This window comes from Marmota marmota, unplaced genomic scaffold, assembly GCF_001458135.2.
Source record: "Marmota marmota marmota unplaced genomic scaffold, marMar, whole genome shotgun sequence".
Lineage (NCBI taxonomy): Eukaryota > Metazoa > Chordata > Mammalia > Rodentia > Sciuridae > Marmota > Marmota marmota.
Window position 1 is genome coordinate 572,577 of NW_026000242.1, and position 20,160 is coordinate 592,736.

Here is a 20,160-nt window from a genome sequence, read left to right on the forward strand (position 1 = left end):
TTTTTTTTTCTTTTTTGTATCTTTCTAGAAGAAGTTCTCATACTTTTGGAGACAAGGTGTTTCTTTTTCACTTCGGTGCCTCTTCTACATGGCAGGCCATTGTTGTATTCTTTCTGACACCTCTAAGCTTTGAAGTCTTCAAAAACTTTGCATTAAGGAGAAAAGTATGTTCACCTCCAAATAACATCATGCTCTTCCCTGCTCCTCTCTCTTGCACTATGTCCACAGATACAGCAAAGCGACACTTCTACTTTCAAAGCTAGCATGAGAATTTAACCTTGGTTAAGTTGCTTTTCTCTCATTTAAAAGGCATAAAACTGTGCTTGTGTTGTCATCAGCCGACCTTCTATGTGACAGAAACACCTCAATGCAAAGTCGCCTTTATGTCACCCTATAAAACTAAAAGTTGTAATGACAGAGAGAAGGCTATTCCCCCCTTTGAAAACTACAGGAAAACATTTTCTGAATTTTCTATGTGCTACTCATTTTTTATGTTCTTACTTCATTTTATTTTCCTAGAAAAATATCTATATATCTATTCATATCCATATATCTATACAAATATCTGATCCATATTTTTGTGGAGGATAACTCATAATACATATGTATATGTGAGGATTGTATTTGTATTGCTTGATCTGTTTTACAAGGCTTATGTGTATGTAATTTCCATTTTATTATGTGAGGTATTTAACAACAATATCCACTATATTTTTTCTTATTAATGGAACAATATATAGAAATGACATTTATAAAATTTTTATTATGTTTCAAAGCATTCAGTTCTATGTTAAAACTGTTAAAAATGTTTATAAGAATTTACCTCCATCAACTTGCCTCAATCTTCTATTCAACTGTAAATTAAACTTACTTCTCAGCCACAATGAAAATACAATTCTCCAATAGTGATTTTCAATCCTTCTAGTTTGCATTTGACTTATTATTGTCCAACTGTACTGGACCATAATCTCCATGAAGGATCCCTCCCCACAAATATTTTATTACCACATCTCTAAGATATAGAACACACCTTGCCGTCCAAAGGACCCTTATTGATTTTCTTATTTCTGTCTCATACTAATAAGAAAATCATATGTACCTCATAACATATATATTAATATCAGATCAATCTCAAGAAGCTACATATGTTTTTTACCCTCACCCTTATTATGCTTAACTTTGTAGAATAATTCCAGAATTTGTAAAATAATGATGATGTTCTGAACAATAGTTTTCAAAGATCTTGAAGGAACAGTCCTGAGCTGCTTCTGTGACAATTTCTAGTACAGATGTGATAACTTTTGAATGTTCTTTTCTTGAATATCAAGGAGTTGTTAGAGAAATATGCACTTTTTCTTGATTTTCATTCATGTGTTATAAAGATGTAAAAATAAAAATTTGTTGACACTTGATGAATAAACAGAAAATCTTGTGGTAGAATGATAACTGGAACTCAGCTCAATGTGAGCTAACACATTCTCCACACACAGTATAGAGCATAATTTCATCTATGCTGGCATTGAAAATTTTTTTACTATGTAGATATTCAGTACATTATATAATACATAAAATGAACTACAATGAAATTTCTAAGAAGAAAAAGAGAGAACTATATTGTTAAGTAAAATGACCTGAAATTCTATAGCCAGAAAATATATTTATCTGCCTTTTTTAGGAAAGTGGGGATAGGTAAATTCATTTGATTTGATTCCAGGTAATAAAGTCTACTTTGTTCATATAGGTTTATGCACAGACATGTTAGTCCAAACTGCAGTTTGTTCACACCTTTATTTGAGGTAATATAGGTGAATGAGATAAGTTGTTTAGGGTTGTCCCATGGGAGACCTAAAATTATGTCATATGTCAAATTAAGCATAATTTGAGGAAATTCCCTATCAATCATGTCGTCTATAAATCTGAGTCTAGGAGGAATCTGCTGTCAACCTATTTCTTTCACTTGAGACTGAGTTACTATGAGTAGTGATAATGAATGGAAAATATACCAGAATTTGTCTCAAGAGAATGCACCTCTCTTACTATAGGGACTCATCTTTGAAACTCATTTTCTAACACATTCTTCCCACATTATCCCTCTGTCTTCAGTCTTTTTCCAGAGAAAATGGCTATTTCTTCTTAGCCTGTTCTGCTTGTGGTACTTATGGAATCATTTGAATATCCATTTTTATTTCCCTTTCTTCAACTTACTTTAAGCTCCAGTAAGGCAAAGAATACACACTCAAGTATTTACTGATGATTACACAAAGCTACCCTGGTTCTCCATGTCATGTTCTCTCAGAACACCTTCCATTTAAGCAGATGTGAGATTCATCTTTTACTCCTTCAAAAGCTAAACCCACACTTGGATTGGGATACTTCATTTCAAATCTACAACATGAGCTTTTCACTTTCACTCAAAAGCTTCTCCACACTCCAGTGCCCATTTTGCCTATATGCAAGTCAGCCCAAGGAGTTCTTGCCTTTGTGGTTAGCCCTACTCAGTAGGACAGGAGACTGTATAAGAAAATCACATTTCCTGTCCCTCTGGGCACCCATCTTGGGAAACATTGCACATGTTCCCAGAAGGAGGAGGCATAACAGAATCTCCATGGTCCTAACTGCACTTCATGCCATGTTAACTTCCCGTTCCTCCCAAAGCTGTAAAAATTATTTAAAAATCAACAGATTAAAATTCCACTTTTGCAGAATAATTTCAAACACTTCAAAGTAAATTAATTTTCAAATATATTACAATTATTATCTCAAGATTATATTTATGAATATTTTTGGTAAGAATTTTAAATAAAATTTTTATTTCCATCAAATAACTTCCTCTTCACATAGAACCAAAGTAATTCTTATAATACACACTTTTCCATTTTTCCCCAACATTTTTCTTTTGTTTCCAGAAGAAAAGAAGTCATTGTTTTTCATTCATTGGCTCTTTAAGAACTCCTGATGAGTTTATGGCATCATCTACCAGATGCTTTTATTCAGTTCACAAATTAAAATATTCGAAGTGTTTCTGGGATCTTTTATTTCTTTCTCCCTCTCTCTCCCTCCCCACCTCTCTCTTCCTTTTCTTCAAGATGCCGAAAATCTATCTTAGGGCTTTGTGCATGCTAGGCAAGCAGTCCACCACTGTGCTATTACAGAGTACAACCCAAGTCCCAGCATTCCTGCTTTATAAGTAAATCACAATATTCAATACACTTGGTGAATGTCAATGAAAATCAAAACTTTCAAATCTTGCATAGTGTATTGGTTGCTAAAACTGGATGGCTTTAAACAACTGCAATTTGTAACATTTAAGGCTAAAAGTCTGAAGTGAAGAATTAGTAAGCACCCTGGGAAAAAATTTCTGCTGTGCTTCTTCCTTATCATTTGGTGATTGTCCAAAATCCACCCTAGGCTTATTTTTAAATAACAATACAAACAACTGTGAATATGATGTAACAATTGCAATAATAATCATTATTGAGATTTTCTGATCTGTCATGCACTTTGCCCAGGACTTCAAATGTGGTATTTATAATGTTACTCTAGTATATGATACTATGATCATTCTCTCTGAAGAAATCAAAGCTTACAGAGTTTACACTACTTTCACAATGTCCCAAATGTATTAAGTGATCAACCCTCACAACTAAGAAATAAGTTTGGCTTCAGTAGGCATAACATAGCTCACAGTGCACTCTGACCCATGAAATGGGAGCAGATCTGAGGACATGCAAATTATAACTACCCTGAGATTTCATTTCATATCATCCCTTTCTGTGCACTGAACATTCTGATTTCCCTGTAGGACTATGCTGCTGTTCTCAGAATGTCTTTCATCTTCAATCCAATTTTGTTTTCAGATCAAATCAAAGTAAGCAAAGTCTTTCTTATCTGTTCTGATGGAAGCAAAATGGCGAACCAGGGCCTTTTTCATTAAAAAGACTCAAATTATAGTAGAAGATTACAACTGATTGTGTAAACCCATATTATACAAGATTGTCTTATTTTTACACCATTGATAATGTGGCAGTTTATGAGTCAACTGCTCTCAAGAGCACAAATTCCACAAATCTAGCTAATTCATAGCAGGTCCATGTGATGTGATGTGTGCTCTTTTATCTCATAATTCCCATAAGGAAATGTCAAAAAAAGTTTTTTTTTTTTCTAACCATATATTGATCTATCTGAAATGTGAATTTTAAACAATTGTTTTTTCATGCAAATTTTACCTCTCCCACTTATCCTTGTCATCTACTCAATATCCACTTTGAAATTTTATTCATCCGCTGACTTGTTCTTTTTATTTTTTGTTTGTTTGGGTACTTCTTCTTCTTGTTGTTTTGCTGCCCTTACTGGGGTACATCCCAAGTCTTTTTTTCTTTTCTTTCTTTTTATTTTACCAGAAAAGATCTCATTAAGTTGCTTAGGGTCCCACTCTGGTGGTCTCAAACTTAGAACCTCAGTTCTGAGTTCGTGTTCTCCTGATTTTGCTTCTTTCCTGTTTTTCAACATTCAATATACAACAAATGTCATTTTATTTTTAAAGTATACAATATGAAATCAAATCATATTGATATACTGTGTGCATATACAGATACATTAACAACAAATCCCACCATTATCTACAACTATAATGCACTGATTTTAAAAAATGTGGGAAGAAAATCAAAAAGTTTCTGCACAGCAAAGGAAAGAATTAAGAATATAAAGAGAGAGCATACAAAATGGGAAAATATCTTTGCTAGCTACTCTACTGGTAAAAGATTAATATCTAGAATATATAAAGAACTCAAAAACTTAAAACCAAAAAAAAAGCCCAATTAAAAAATGGGATAGTTAAATAAGCAAACACTTCTCAAAAAAGCAATACCAATAGCCAACAAATATACAAAAGTGACTTCAAAATCCTTAGCAATTAGGGACATGCAAATCATAACTACCCTGAGATTTCTTTTCATATCAGTCAGAATGGCAGTCATTAATCTGATATTACTACTATGAAAATTGACAACAAATTTAGTAACATAAAACAAAAAAGTTTGGTATATTATCTGTGAGTTTAACAGTCAGACCCAATCTACCTCTTCAGTATCCTCAAAGCCACATGGTATTCCAGAACCACACCTTTACGCCTTATCCTTGTTACCTTCTCAATATCCACTTTGAAATTTTATTCATCCACTGACTTGTTCTTTTTGTTTTTTGTATGTTTGAGTACTTGTTGTTGTTGTTGTTTTGCTAGTACTGAGGTACATCCCAAGTCTTTTTTTTTTTCTTTTTAGACAAGTTCTCATTAGGTTGCTTAGGGTCTCACTAAGGTGCTAGGTCTGGTGGTCTCAAACTTAGAGCCTAAGTCCCAAGTTCCTGGGATTATAGGCATGTAACATTGTGCCTGATTCACTGATTTTTTTAATAATAAACCATTATCTGTTAAGTACTTGCTATTATAAAAAACTGGAATTATAAAAGTCTGCAGGTGTTATTCTTAAGAAGTTCATATCTAAGCATGGGTAGCAAAATATGTAAATAATTTTTAAAAATGTAGTAAATATTTCATGAAAACATATAAAATTTTTAAAGGCAGAAAAGATTAATCACAGGACATATGTTGGAGATGGTTTCAGAAAACACTTAAAATAGAATCATTCACAATGCTACCTTTAAAAATCTTTATTTTATTTTCTAGACTGCCTTACCTTAATTCCTCTGCTGGACAACTTCTAGCTATTCTTCAAGACCCAAGCTGAAAGTTCATTTGCTTTGAATAATTTCCCTACATAAAGCCATATTTAAGTTCTGATTTCTCTGTTTTTCAGTTTTATATCATGGCATAAAGCATCATCTCATTATGCAAAATAAGATTTACAAAGTTGCCTACAAGAATAAGAGTTAATGTTATCCTTTGTCTGTTGACAGGCAACTGGGCTGGTTCCCTAACATTGCTATAATGAATTAAGCTGCTGTGAAGAATGATGTGCCTATATCAGTATAGTGTGCTAACTTTACTTCTTTGGGCTAAATACTAAGGAGTTGAATAGTTGAGTCATAGTGGTTCCATACCTCAGTACTTCTTTCCAGAGTGGTTTTACTAATTTGTAGTCCCACCAATAATGTATGAGTGTGTATTCCCCTACACACATCTCACCAGCATTTGTTATGATTTGTATTCTTGATGATTACCACTTAACTGGAGTAGGATAAAAACTCAGTTTAGTTTTGATTTGCATTTCCCTGATTACTAAGAATGTTAAACATTTTTTATATATTTGTTGGTCATTTGCATTTCTTATTTTGAGAAACATCTGTTTAGTTAATTTGTCCATTTGTTTAGCAAGCTATTAGTCTTTTTGGTGTTAAGTTTTTTGAGATATTTAAATATTCTGAACATTAATTCCCTCTCAGAAGAGTGCCTGGAAAAGATTTTCTCTCATTCTATAGACTCGTTCTTTATATACTTATTTTTTAAAAATTTTTTTGGTTTGTATAAGCCTCTTAATTTGAAGCCATCCCATTTAATTATTCTTGTTTTTATTTCTTGAGCTTTAGGAGTCTTACTAAGGAAGCTGTTGCCTGTGCCAATATGTTGGAATGTTGATCCTGGTTTTTTCTAGCAGTGATAGTTACGATGAATGGATAAAAAAAATGGGCTATATATACAGTAGAGTTTTACTGAGCCATAAAGAACAATGAAATTGTGACACTCACTGGTAAATGGATGGAACATCATACTGGGTGAAATAAGCCAGACTCAGAAAGTCTAGGGTCAAATGTTTTCTCTTGTATGCATAAATTAGAGAGAAATAAGGAATTTTAAAAGAGGAAGATGATCTCATAAAAATAGTAGGGAGAACATGGAGTAGAGGAAGGGGATTGAGTAGGAGAAAGGAGTGGTGGAAAAGAGGAGGAGCTGCAGAAAGAAATTGACAAAATTATGTGATGGGAATTTACGAATATATCACAATGAATTCTACTCTTTATGTATATCTATACCCCAGCAATGAAAAAACAATAAGTAAATCAAGAACAATGGAGTGGATGAAAGGGGTTAGAACAGGGAGGAAGGGAGGAAAAATAAAATATAAGTAGTAGAGATTGGAATGGAGCACATTATATTATATGTATGTAAGAATATGTAAAAAAATGAACCCCACTATTATGTGTAACTATAATACACTAAAAAAATTAAAAAATAATAATAGTTACCTATGTATATTAAGGAGAAGCAAAGATACAGTTTAGAACTGTCCAATTCTTCATTGTTGAAGAAGTAAATGGAAGCATGACTTTGGGGTGACATTTCATGGATGGTCAGGACTTCAGTTTATACATTTGCTACATGTTATTAAGTGTCTAGCAGTAATGGGCTCAGCCTCTGCTTTGAGAAGAATAGTGATGGTCTATGTTGACAGGGGACAGAATTAAATATATAAATGTTATGACTGTTAATAAATTTCTCAACTGATTCAAAATGCTACATTTTCATTAGTAGAAATATAAATATATGAGTATATTTTGTTGAATTGTAAAGTCTTGACTTAGTTTTTCAATTTACCTAAAATGACATTTGAAGGTAATGAGGATTTGATAAATACATTATCTTCCCTCTTTTCTATTTTATTCTTTAAGTAAAAAGAATAAAAATAAAAACAATAGAAAAGCAGTGTTCAATTGACAATTTTTTTGGAAACAGGTCTTCAGGCATATTAGTGACAAAGAATAGTGTTTTAAAAAAGTGTTTTTTGAGCTTTAAAGTCAGATGAATCTGAATTTAAACTCACACTCAGCCAACTTGCCATTGGTGTATCATTAGGCAAAGTTTCTGAGTACCGTATTGTCAAATTTATTAGGAGGATGAAAATTGTCTAACTTGTAGGATTAATGTGACTATTAAGTGATGTCTCCATGACAAGAGCTTAGCTCAGGGCTTAGCGTACACTAAGAAATTTACAAATGACAGCCGTGGATGAGTCATGCTAGTCATGGTTCTCCAGAGAACCATAACCTATAGGAAGGAGTGCCATAACCCTGGATTTATGATAAGGTTGCATGATGATAAACTTATTTTAAATTGAAATATTATAAGTTGAAAGTGCATTTAATACACCTAGCCTACTGAACATCCTCTGAGCAACATAGCACAATGTAGAGTATTGGTGGTTAACCCTGGTGATCCTGTGGCTGACTGGGAGCTGAGGCTTGCTGTGACTGCCCAGCATCATGACAGACTATCATATCACATATTGATAGTCCAGGAAAACTTCAAAGCTCAGAATTCAAAGTACAGTTTCTACTGAATATGTATTGTTTTTGCACCATTGTGAAGTTAAAAAGATAATTCAATTCATCATAAATCAAAGACTGTGTGTGTGTGTGTGTGTGTGTGTGTGTGTGTTTGTGTTACAAGGAATTGGCTCACAACTATGGAGGCTAAGAAATCCCAAGTCTGCAGTTGGCAAGCTGGAGATGCAAGAGAGTCAACGGTATAAGCTCAGTGTGACTCTGAAGACCTGAGAATCAGGAAAGCCAGTGTTGTAAATTTCAGTCTGAGAGTAGGAAAAAAAAAAAAAAAAACATGTGCCAGATCAATCAATAAAACCACCAAATTTCTCTCCTATTTAATCTATTTGTTCTATTCAAGTCTTAAAACTGGAAGGTGGACATCTGTATTAGGAAGGCAATGTGCTTTACTTAGTCTACTTATTTAAATGTTAGTCTCATTGAAAACACTTTCATAGATACACTCAGAAAAATATTTGACTAATTCTGGTCACTTCTGGCCCAATCATGCTGACTCTTACTATTAACCATCACATCCAGTATTGTATATAACAAAGTATTTTAATTTAATTTAATACAAAATACTTTGTACATTAATTTATAATTATGTGATATTGAAGCAAATTTGGCTAAGTATCTTTTTCCCATGATAGTTCTCACAATCATTTTGAATTCTTGAAATCATAGTTCCATAAAAATGATAGATATTGCATGCTAAGTGAAATAAGCCAATTCCAAAAAAACCAAAGGTTGAGTGTTTTCTGATGTTTGGAAGCTAACCCATAATAAGGAGGAGAAAGAGAAGATAGAAGTTCATTGGATTAGACAAAGCGGAATGAAGAGAATGGAAGGAGATAGGAAAAGTAAAGACAGTGGAATAAATCTGACACAACTTTCCTATGTATATGTATGAATTTACCACAGTGAATCTCACCATGGTGTACATCCATAAGACTTGGATTCTAACTAGAATAAGATGTATTCCATGCTTGTATCAATATATCAAAATAGATTATACTCTCATGTCTAACTAAAAAAAGAAGAATTTAAAACATAAATATAAAATTTAAAATGGTAATTATTTAAATTAACATTGGAATTGCACAGTTTATGTCAATTCAACTAGTATAAGGGCTTCAGTTACAACTAACAAATTATAAGACAATACATCATCTGTAACAATTAAAGAAATGCAGCCAAAGCTACTGTAAGATTTTTATCTTACTCCAGTCAGAATGGCAATTATCAAAAATACAAGCAATAGTAAGTGTTGGCAAGGATGTGGGGAAAATGATATACTCATATATTATTGTAGGGACTACAAATTAATGCAACCAACCTGGAAAGCAGTATGGAGATTTCTCAGAAAACTTGGAATGGATTCACCATTTAACCCAGCTATCCCACTCCTTGTTTTATACCCAAAGGACTTAAAATCAGCATAGTATAGTGAAGCAGCCACATCAATGTTTATAGCAGTTCAATTCACAATAGTGAAACTATGGAACCAACCTATATGCCCTTCGAAAGATGAATGGATAAAGAAAATGCAGTACACATACAAAATAAAATATTACTCAGCTTTAAAGAAAAATAAAATTATGGCATTTGCAGGTAAATGGATGGAACTAGAGAATACCATGCTAAGTGAAATAAGCCTGTCCCCCCAAACCAAAAGTTGAATGTTTTCTCTGATAAACAGATGCTGATATATAGTGGGGCAAAGGGATAGGGAAGAATGAAGGAATTTTTTTGTGTGTAGAGGGGAGTAAGGGGAAGGGTGGGCTTGTGGGGATGGGAAGGAAATTAGAAAAAGACAGACATTATTACCCTATATACATGTATGAGTACTCTACTAGAGTGACTCTGAACCACATATAGCCTAAGGAATGAGAAGGTGTGCTCCATTTGTGTACAATATGTTAAAATGCATTCTACTGTAACATTAATTAATTAGTTAATTTTTAAAAATATAAGACAATGCAAAGCCAGAAAAAAAAAAGAAGTCATGAAATGACCCAGCTCCTAATTTGCCCAAATTCTCAGGAAACATCAGAAATATCAATGCTCCTGCTAGTAACTGCTACAAAAAAATTAAGAATTTGTAAACGTAATTTGACAGAAGCAAAAACACAAGAGGAAAGGGTACATTAGATTGAATGGGATTTATAGTAGACAAGCAAGTAAGAGCCTTATTAAAAGTGTAACTGTAGTTTGCACAGAATGAAGTAAAGCTACCACCAGGAAATGGTGGTGATCAGCCAAGATTTATAGAGCTTTCAATATGAGTTGAGTGCTTTGCCTGGTCTTTTACGTTCTCACCTCATTTAATTCTCATAGAAATAATTTGTTATTATCACTCATTTGTGGTTTCAAAAAAGTGAGACTGAGAGCTTAGGCAGTATTCTCAGTGTCACCTATGTGGTCTTGCTAGCATTCAGCCCTGAGTTTGTCCCACTCCCAAACCCTCTTCTGCCCTCATGTCTCTCACAATAGATGATGTGTACCCTTGATACCAGGGTATGCTTTCCATTAACATCATTTGCTAAAATTGAGAAAATAACCCTTGCTCCTTAAATTATTGGAAAGCTCCTAACAAGAAACACATTTACAAAATCTTCTCTTGCCACTCACACCAAGCTATAAGATCTCTCAAAGGAAATCACCACGAAGAGTACTTTTTATATTAATTAATCTCAAAGGAATCATTCCTATGAGATGCTTCTCATGCACACTATGACATTGATTATTTCCCTCTAGTATTTGGTCCCCATCTGTGAGCTGCGTTATGAGGCAAAGTGGATTAATAAGACTGGGATTTATTTAGGTAATGCAAGGGAGCTTGTTAAAGTGTTTATGTCTTGGAGTCTCTCTGTAATTGTAATTCCCAAGAAAAGTTGATTATGAATGAGACACACACAGATGTGATCATACAGCTTCTTTCACACACACATGCTCGTGGACAGTTTTATCCACATCAGTTTCTTCATTTTGTTCATGATGAAGCTGATGCTTCCTAAACCACTGCATTAAACACCTTCTTCTAACACTGCCCCTCTAAAGAGAGTTAGCAATAAAAGTGACACTTGCCACTCACACTGTATTTAGATACCTTTGACTGGAAATAACAGAACAGTGAAAGTTATTCATGTTGAGGCTCCACATGGATACATATCCTGAATATAGACTCCTTTCCCCTCCAAGAAACAACAATCAAATTTGTCAATCATATTTCAGTGGTCAGAGATAGCTTTGCCCAGGACATGGTGAAAAGCATATTTAAATCAGGCACTTAAACTGAGCAGCACATCCAGAGTAAGCAAATTTAGACTCAGAGCAAATTTCATGAAGGAATGAATAGGCTCAATTTATCAACCAGAATGATCCTCATGTTTGAAATTTAACCAGATACTTGCTGATTCTATCAACACATGATAAGACATATTATATCCCATATCAACCCTTCCCCCATTATAAAACCACAAAGTTAGATTTAATTTACATTTATAGCTACTTTCAGGGCACTAACGGATATTTACTTTAAATACAAATAAAAATGCACACTTGCACATAAATACACATACAACAAAATCAATAGAAATAACAATAATTTATAACAAATGGAATTTATAACAAGTAGAATAGAATTTACTGCTTTAAATAAAATATTTAAAAAATCCATTGGGGCCATGATAAAAGAATTGGCTATATCTAAACAGAGCAGTAAATGCTTATATCCTTTTAGATGTAAGTATATAAAAACCAATGAAACCTTAAATGTCATGTAAGGGAATTATTTTCTTTGTGATGAAACAACCGGGCACAGGATAGTCAAACAACATACAGAAAATATCATAGAACAAGTGGCAAGAGAGACCACAGTGAAGTACTGTGCTATCCAAGGAATGGATTAATATCTATTCAGGATTTACATCTTCTGTTGTTCTTGTGTGCTTTCAAATAAGGTGTGTGCCTCCATATATCTTCTGCCATTTATTCCATCTTCATTTTCTCCACAGTGGTCAGCACAAGAGACTGAGCACAGCTGAAACTAGCTGAAAACAGTCTAACTGTAAATACTGCTGAGTTCAATATCTCCTTGTAAGTGACATCTTCATGTAGGCAGCCCTTGGATTTCTACAGTTTCCTTATGTTCAGAGCTATGCCTAACCACTTGGAAGCCAATGGTGAACAGAAATGAAGAGAAATATCTAGACTATGCCTACAACAAAAACCAGCATAAACACATCATCACTGTTTATAAATTTTTGATTTTTTAAGTTTTTTTACATCTTTATTTTATTTATTTATTTTTATGCGGTGCTGAGGATCAAACCCAGGGCCTCGCAAATTTTTGATTCTTGATTATTAAACAGAAACTTTGAACTAAAAGGAACCTCAGAGATTACTAATGTAAGCACCATTCTTGGGTAGATGACTTTCCTTAAAATTTTAAATGCATTCTCTTTAAAATTTGATTATTCAGCCTGTAAAAATGATACATTTTTACATTTAAAAAGTCATTCTTTTTAAAGTGAAATTATAACAAGCATAAGAAGGAGGGCTTAAATGATGGTTAAATATACCTTGAGCTATAGAATCAAGTTTATCAGTCAAACAAAAGACTCTCAAATATAAATATTTTATTGTTAAATTCAGTATCAAGTAGTTGGTTTCAAAAAATCAATATAACCTATTAGATCAAGTTGATTCTGCTAACTAGAATTTGATTGGTTCTATACTTGGTTTTGATATTAGTTCTTCTTTTGTTTTCTTACTATAGAAAGGTTGAACTCTAAGGTTTATATCTAGCTTTATGTTTGAGATAACATAACATATAAGAAAATCCAGGTTTCTTTTTTATTGGTTCTTTTTAGTTATATATAACATTAGGATTCATTTTGACATAATTATAAAAGAATGGAATATAATTTGCTCTAAGTCAGTTCCTAGTACTACCCCCTTTCCACCCCTCCCCCATCCCTTGTTTGCTTTCCCTCTACTCCATTGATCTTTCTGCTATCTACTTTTAGTTTCGGTTGTTGTTGTTTTGTTGTTTAGTGTCTGGTGGCTATACATGATGGTGAGGTTCACTGTGGTATATTCATATGTGTACAGAGGAAAATTAAGTCAGATTCATTCTATTACTTTTCCCTTATGCATCTCTTTTCATCTAGCCTTTCATATAGCCCATCAATCTTTCTTCCTATTTAATGGAATTTCTTCCTACTTTTCCCTTTCTCTCTCACTCTCTCTCTATTTCAGACTAGCTTCCACATATTAGAGAAAACATTCAGCCTTTGATTTTCTGAGTCTGGTGTGTTTCGTTTAGCATGAGAGAGTCTCCAGTTTGGTCCATTTACCAGCAAATGCCATAATTCATTCTTCTTTATGGCTGAGTAATACACCATTGTGTGTGTGTGTGTGCGTGTGTGTGTTTGTGTGTATGTATCAGAGTTGAAGTGTCAGAAGTTTAGATCTATCACCTTAACCCTGAGTATATACCCAAAAGAATCAAGGACATATTCTATTTGTACACAAAAATATTTACAAACTAATTTTATGGCAACATTATTAATAGCCAAAGATGAAATAAACTGATATGTCCACAATTTAATAAATAATAAACAAATGCAGTATATCCATAAATGGAATATCATTTCCTCCTAAAAGAGGGAATGAAGAACTGATAGATGCCATAAAATGGGTGAATGTTTAAAATGTTATGCTAATAGAAAGAAATCAGATACAAAAAGCCACATTTTATCCATTTCTATGAACTATCCTGAAAAGACAAGTCCATAAAGACACAAGATATTAGTGAATTCCTAAAGGAAGGACAGAAACGGAACAACTGTAAATGGGCACAAGGAATCATTTTGAAATGATAAAAATGTTCTAAAATTGTGCTACGTCAATACTGTAGTACTCTGAATGTATACGGAAATTATTTAATTTCTACACTTTAAAAGCATGAATTTTCTGTATGAATTATATGTCAATAGGACTATCATTAAAAATACCAACAGTCTAGGTCTCTTCAAGACATCATGCCAAACTTTTTGATACTTTTTTTAAAGATGAAGCAGTGGCAGTTTTTCACATTGCAGAAAGATTGAAATTTAAAAAAAAATGCCTTGTTCACACAGTATTTCATTTGAAATCCAAAAAAAAAAAAATCCATGAGATATATTATCTTTTAAACTTATAGATAAAGAACATTGATGATCCCCAAACAATTCGCACAATTTGCACACTCTCATACATCAATAATCACATGGTCAAGATTTGAACCCAGACCTTATGATTGATAATCTCCTGCACTGGCTGTCAGGTAGCAATCATTGGTTTGGGCAGCTAAAAAGATGAAAATTATGAAGAGTTTATAAAAAGTATCAGGCATAAAAAAATTGAAGAACTATCTATGCTTTTCAGGCAAAATTAATCCAGTTGAGGTAAGATGAATGTTCTGAGAACCAGAACAAATATACTGATTTTATGGCTCAACTGCTTCCAGCTTTTGCCATCGTAAGAAATCAGATACAAAAAGCCACATTTTATCCAATCAAATAAAATCAAATCTTTTATTTGATTCCTGTGCACACTTGACACATTCCCACCATTTTAATACTTATTTATTTTTTTTTTTTGCTTTCTGTCACTTCAAAATTTTCCAAACATTTTCTATCTCCCATGCCTACACTTAGCATTAGCCATTTCTTCAAGGAACTCTGGTTATATTTATTGAAGAACTTTATTAGAAACCCAGGACATCTGTGGAAGCCGGGTGTGCTCATTACTACCTGGGAGTTATTGTTTCTGGTTCCCTGGTTCCCTCAGCTGAATGAAGTGGGAGATGAATGTGTATATGCAAATCTGTCTTCATGAACATTTCAAATTACATCTCTCCAGTTTATATGTGTCTGCATTGATCTAAGCATCAATTCATAGTGACATTTCCTATTCTTATGCAGCACCATATACTTCACTAGAAAACCCCCATCAATCATCTAACTTCCACTTTATGAAACCTGCTTGCCACTATTTACTGAACAATATTTGTTCTTTCCTGTTAACCTGTACCTTTATGAGAAATATCTTTATCAACTGTAATAAATTATGCAATTCATTTTGTCTCTAATCCTGCATCTCTACTTATTTCCTAAGTTCCTTAGGTCAACACCTTTCACCTCCAAGTCCTTCACTGAGATGATGCCATAAGTGTCTTGAAAACTACAGAGACCTCTACAGAGCAACTTTCACTAATAATTACAAATAACTAACTATTGCTCCAAGCCTTCAGGAAACAACAAGGATTGAAATCATGGTTTTAAACATTTTAGTTATCATTTTCAGATAGGAAGTTGTTATCATGAAGACCTGCTAGAACTATATCCATGAGGCTTTAATTTCTAGTCCTTTATCTAATAATTACTACTTTTTCAGCAGAGAGATTATTATACACAAGGGAGCTATTGACAGTTTCATATGAAAGATGAAAAAAAAAACAAGATTTAACTGCTCTTACATCCCAACAGCTCATCCCTGATGAGAGGAAATCCTGAGAGAACTTCCACCTCTATATTTTTATAACATATATTATGGATCAGAACTCTAGACAAAAATTGAAATCATTTTGGTGAGTATCTTGGGTAGTACTTTGAGGAAGCTACCAGGAGGAATTGTGGCATTTAATTTATAATATGTAAGTGAGCTCCTTGTATATTGAAATCTGCACTTTAATTCCCTAAGGGAAACAGAGCCGAGGAGTCTCTATATTGAACTGCCACCACCAAAATCATTAAGAGTTAGTTCCCTCAGAGCATTTGGTCTAAAGCTAATGTATAACCTGGATTCCTGTTTCCAAGTAGAGAAAGACTGAGTATCTGAATTCCAATTATTCTATATCCTTTTACTCTCAGAAGAGGACTTTCATGAAGTTGAGCTCCCTTACAATATAACAGTGATTTCTTGCATCTACCTGAAAATGATTGTTCATCCTTTCTGCAAAAAATATGAAGGCAGAAAATTATCTTTTTCATAATTCAACTCATACAGCTTCCAGGTACGTTTAATGGTTAGATATATAGAGATGAAACATATCTCTATGGCTATAGAGCTTCCATTTGAGGTGTCATACAATAAATCCTATTTGTTGTTACTGTCATGTAGATACTTGGTTTGAATTATTTTAATCTAAATATTCAATATTCCTGAATAATTGCAATCTATAAACCACCACCATATAATACCCTTCCAGAATTAATCACAATTCACCAGATACAGTTTCTCTCGGGTATCATTTTGGATACTCTCTTCCTTATAAAGAAATTACTGGTATTTATAGGTGTTTTTTCTCTGGATCCAGGGATTTTGATATGAGGAACTGTGAGGTCATTGCATCCCTACTTTGAATGTTGCTCAGAGCTCCCTCATTTCTACTTATATTTCTACATTCAGGTTCGCTTAAAAAGCCTTCACTGACCCCATTCTGAGCTAACACCATAATAACCGTGTTCCTACAGGACCCACACAGTCATATGCAGCACAGTAGTTAGTCAGCCCTTTCTGTCCCCCTCAAGATGGTGTCATTCTGAAAATCAGGAATTCTATACATTTGTGTCCACATGCTGAATGCCCACAGCAAACGTTTGGTTTATCCCTGTCAAATTTGTTTTAATATTAGGATCTTATCTAAGGACTATCATTAAATTTAAAGTTATAAAGATATAGTCTTATGCTTTTTTTCTAATATTGTAATAGTGTTAGCTCTTACATTTAGTTCTATGACACATTTTGAATTATTTTTTTGTTAATTGTGTGAAAAAAGCACCCAAGTTAATTATTTTACATGTACCCATCAAATTGGGCTAGTGTCATTTGTCGAAAAAAAATATTTTACCTATATGTAAGTGAGCTCGTCCTATATTGAAATTCACATTTTAATTCCCTAAGGAAAAGACAGCCCCAGAGTCTCTATGTTGAACGGCCATCACCAAAATCATTGAGAGCTAGTTCCCTTAGAGGCCTCCAAAGCTAATGTATAACCTGGATTCATATTTGATTGTCATGAATCCTTATGACTATTTAATTCTTCATAGATGTGAGTTTGTATCTGTATTGTCAATTCTGCTTCATTTCTCTATATATCTGTACTTATGACAATGCCACACTAACTTCATCACAGTTATATTGTAGTAAGTTCTCAAGTGAGAAATGGGATGTCTCCAAGTTTGTTCTTCTCCTCTTTCAAGTTTATTTTGATTATTCTGTGTCACTTGCATTATCCTTGGAATTTTATGACCAGTGTGTAAATGTTCGTCATAATAAAGCTGAGATTTTGATAGGGATTGCACTAAACTTATAGATCAATTTGGGAAGTACTGCTATTTTGACAAAATTGAATATTATTGATTCACTAATATGGTATGTTTTTCCATTTATGTAGCTCTTTCATTCTGTTTATGGATGTTTTGTAAATATAAGTTTAATGTCTTGTGTTTCCTTTAATTTATTGTCAAAATTTTATTTTTTTCATGCCATTTCAAGTGTATTATTTTATTGTTCACTGCAAACATACGGATATACATAAGAATTTTTCTGTAGACCTTGTATTCTGCCATGTTGGTGAACTTTTAAATTTTCATCTAATAGTTCCTTTCTATTGGTTCCTTGGGATTTTTCTATGGACAAGATTACAACATTTTATAAGTAGGAATAGTTTTACTTCCTACTTTCAAATCTGAATGTCCTTTACTTTTATTTTCTTGCCTGATTTTACTATCTAGAGCTTCTAGTATAATGTTGAATAAAAGTGCAGGGTGTGAGCATCTTGACATGTTCATTACCTCTGGGGCAAAGTCTTTCAGTCTTTCCCTTTTCAGTATCATATTAGCCATGGATTTTTATAGATGCTTTTTTTTATTTTCACAAAAACATTTGCCTCTTCCTCTTCTTCATAGGAATCTACACGTTCATTAGAATTAATGCCTGAAGAGTTACTGGAACAAAGTTCCCAGGACAGTTATTGAGATTATCAGGGACTAATCACCACTATTTTATCAGAGAATGCAAATGAGGAAAATTCTGATATTTGTTAACATGTCTCATGTTTTGGGGATCTCAAGGTTTTTAACTACAAACTCAGTTGAGCAGTTGGCAAAAAAAGAAAAAAGAAAAAAAATGGCCACAACTGGATGAAAAGGTTTGAATTATGGTTCACACTTGAGTGTGGGATGAGATGATAAATACATATATTAAATTTGTTTCACTTCCTCCATAGAATTCCAAGAAGAAAATGACACAAGGAAACCATTCCACCACAGTGACAGAATTTATCCTGGCTGGATTAAAAAATAAACCAGAGCTCCAGCTGCCCCTCTTTCTCTTCTTCATAGGAATCTACATGTTCACTGTGGTAGGGAACCTGGGCATGATCATGCTGATTGGGCTCAGCTCTCACCTGCATACACCTATGTACTATTTCCTCAGCAGTCTGTCTTTCAGTGACCTCTGCCAATCCACTGTCATTACCCCCAAAATGCTGGTAAACTTTGTGGTGCAGAAAAACATCATTTCCTACCCTGAATGCATGACTCAGCTCTATTTCTTCCTAGTTTTTGTTATATCAGAATGCCACATGTTGGCTGCAATGGCATATGACCGCTATGTTGCCATCTGTAACCCTTTGCTTTACAATGTAACCATGTCTTCTCAAGTCTGTTTCTGGTTGATAGTTGGAGTGTATAGCATGGGATTGATTGGTGCCACAGTTCACACAGTCTGCATGCTAAGAATACTATTCTGTAAGGTTGATAAAATAAACCATTACTTCTGTGATCTTTTCCCACTCTTAGAGCTATCTTGCTCCAGTACTTTTGTCAATGAGGTAGTAGTTCTGTGTTTCAGTGCATTTAATATCCTTGTCCCAATCCTGACCATCCTCAGCTTCTACATCTTCATCATAGCCAGCATCCTGCACATTCACTCCACTGAAGGCAGAGCCAAAGCCTTCAGCACCTGCAGCTCCCATGTCTCAGCTGCTGCTCTCTTCTTTGGATCTGCTGCATTTATGTACCTGCAGCCATCATCAGTTAGCTCAATGGACCAAGGAAAAGTGTCTTCTGTGTTTTATACTATTATTGTGCCCATACTGAACCCTGTAATCTATAGCTTGAGGAATAAGGATGTGAAACTTGCCCTAAATAAGTTACTTGAAAAAAGAAGTATCCCATGAAAAAGAGTATTTTACTTAAGCAAAAAGTTACAATTCCTGGAGGTTTATAAGGAAGCAGTCCAGATATAGCAACGTATATCTACAAGTCATGAGATTACTATTCCTACTTGATTTCTTGAAAGAAAGGTGTCAAATGTAAGACTGGACTTATGGGATCAGACTCATGGAGGATAGCACCTGTTCAGGATGCCCCATTATCCATCTATGCAGAGTAACCTGTATCACATCTGAACACATTTATAAAGCTTCAAAGTACTGACTAGGGTTGATAATGCCTTTTTTGTATGAAACATAGCTCATTTTAGGTATAAATTATTTATATTTGTCTGGAGAATAAATATATTTGGTCAATATCCTTGATATTCTCATTACATTGCATATATGTCATTTTAAACTAACCATTTAGGCTAACATTTCTGAAAGTGTCATCTCTAAATTAAATACTTTCAATAATTTATAATATATAAAATATTATGCAAATTCTTAGTAAGCTTATAGAACTCTACTAGAAAATAGGCATGTTATGAGAGATAAATTTGTTCCAACCCACAAGGAGATATCATTCTACTGGGAAAGATTGACAATAATAAATATGACTAATAATATCATGCATATTTTGACATAAATCTTTGCAATATTCCTGGCTCCCC

At 33.6% G+C, this 20,160-nt stretch overlaps 1 protein-coding gene across 2 annotated transcripts in view; it reads left to right on the plus strand.

The window, feature by feature from the left end:
* The window catches only part of LOC107145747 (olfactory receptor 150-like), a 41,591-nt gene extending 21,760 nt beyond the window's left edge, over positions 1-19,831 (plus strand). The window contains exons 1-2 of one of the 2 annotated variants that reach the window (XM_015489708.2): positions 12,304-16,339; positions 18,557-19,831. In XM_015489708.2, coding sequence (XP_015345194.1) covers positions 18,572-19,510 — 939 coding nt within the window. In that variant the 5' untranslated portion in view covers positions 12,304-16,339; positions 18,557-18,571 and the 3' untranslated portion in view covers positions 19,511-19,831. Of the gene's footprint in view, positions 1-12,303; positions 16,340-18,556 lie in introns of those variants that run through there. The other variant, XM_048795707.1, reaches the window with a different exon arrangement.
* The last annotated feature ends 329 nt before the right edge of the window (positions 19,832-20,160 follow it).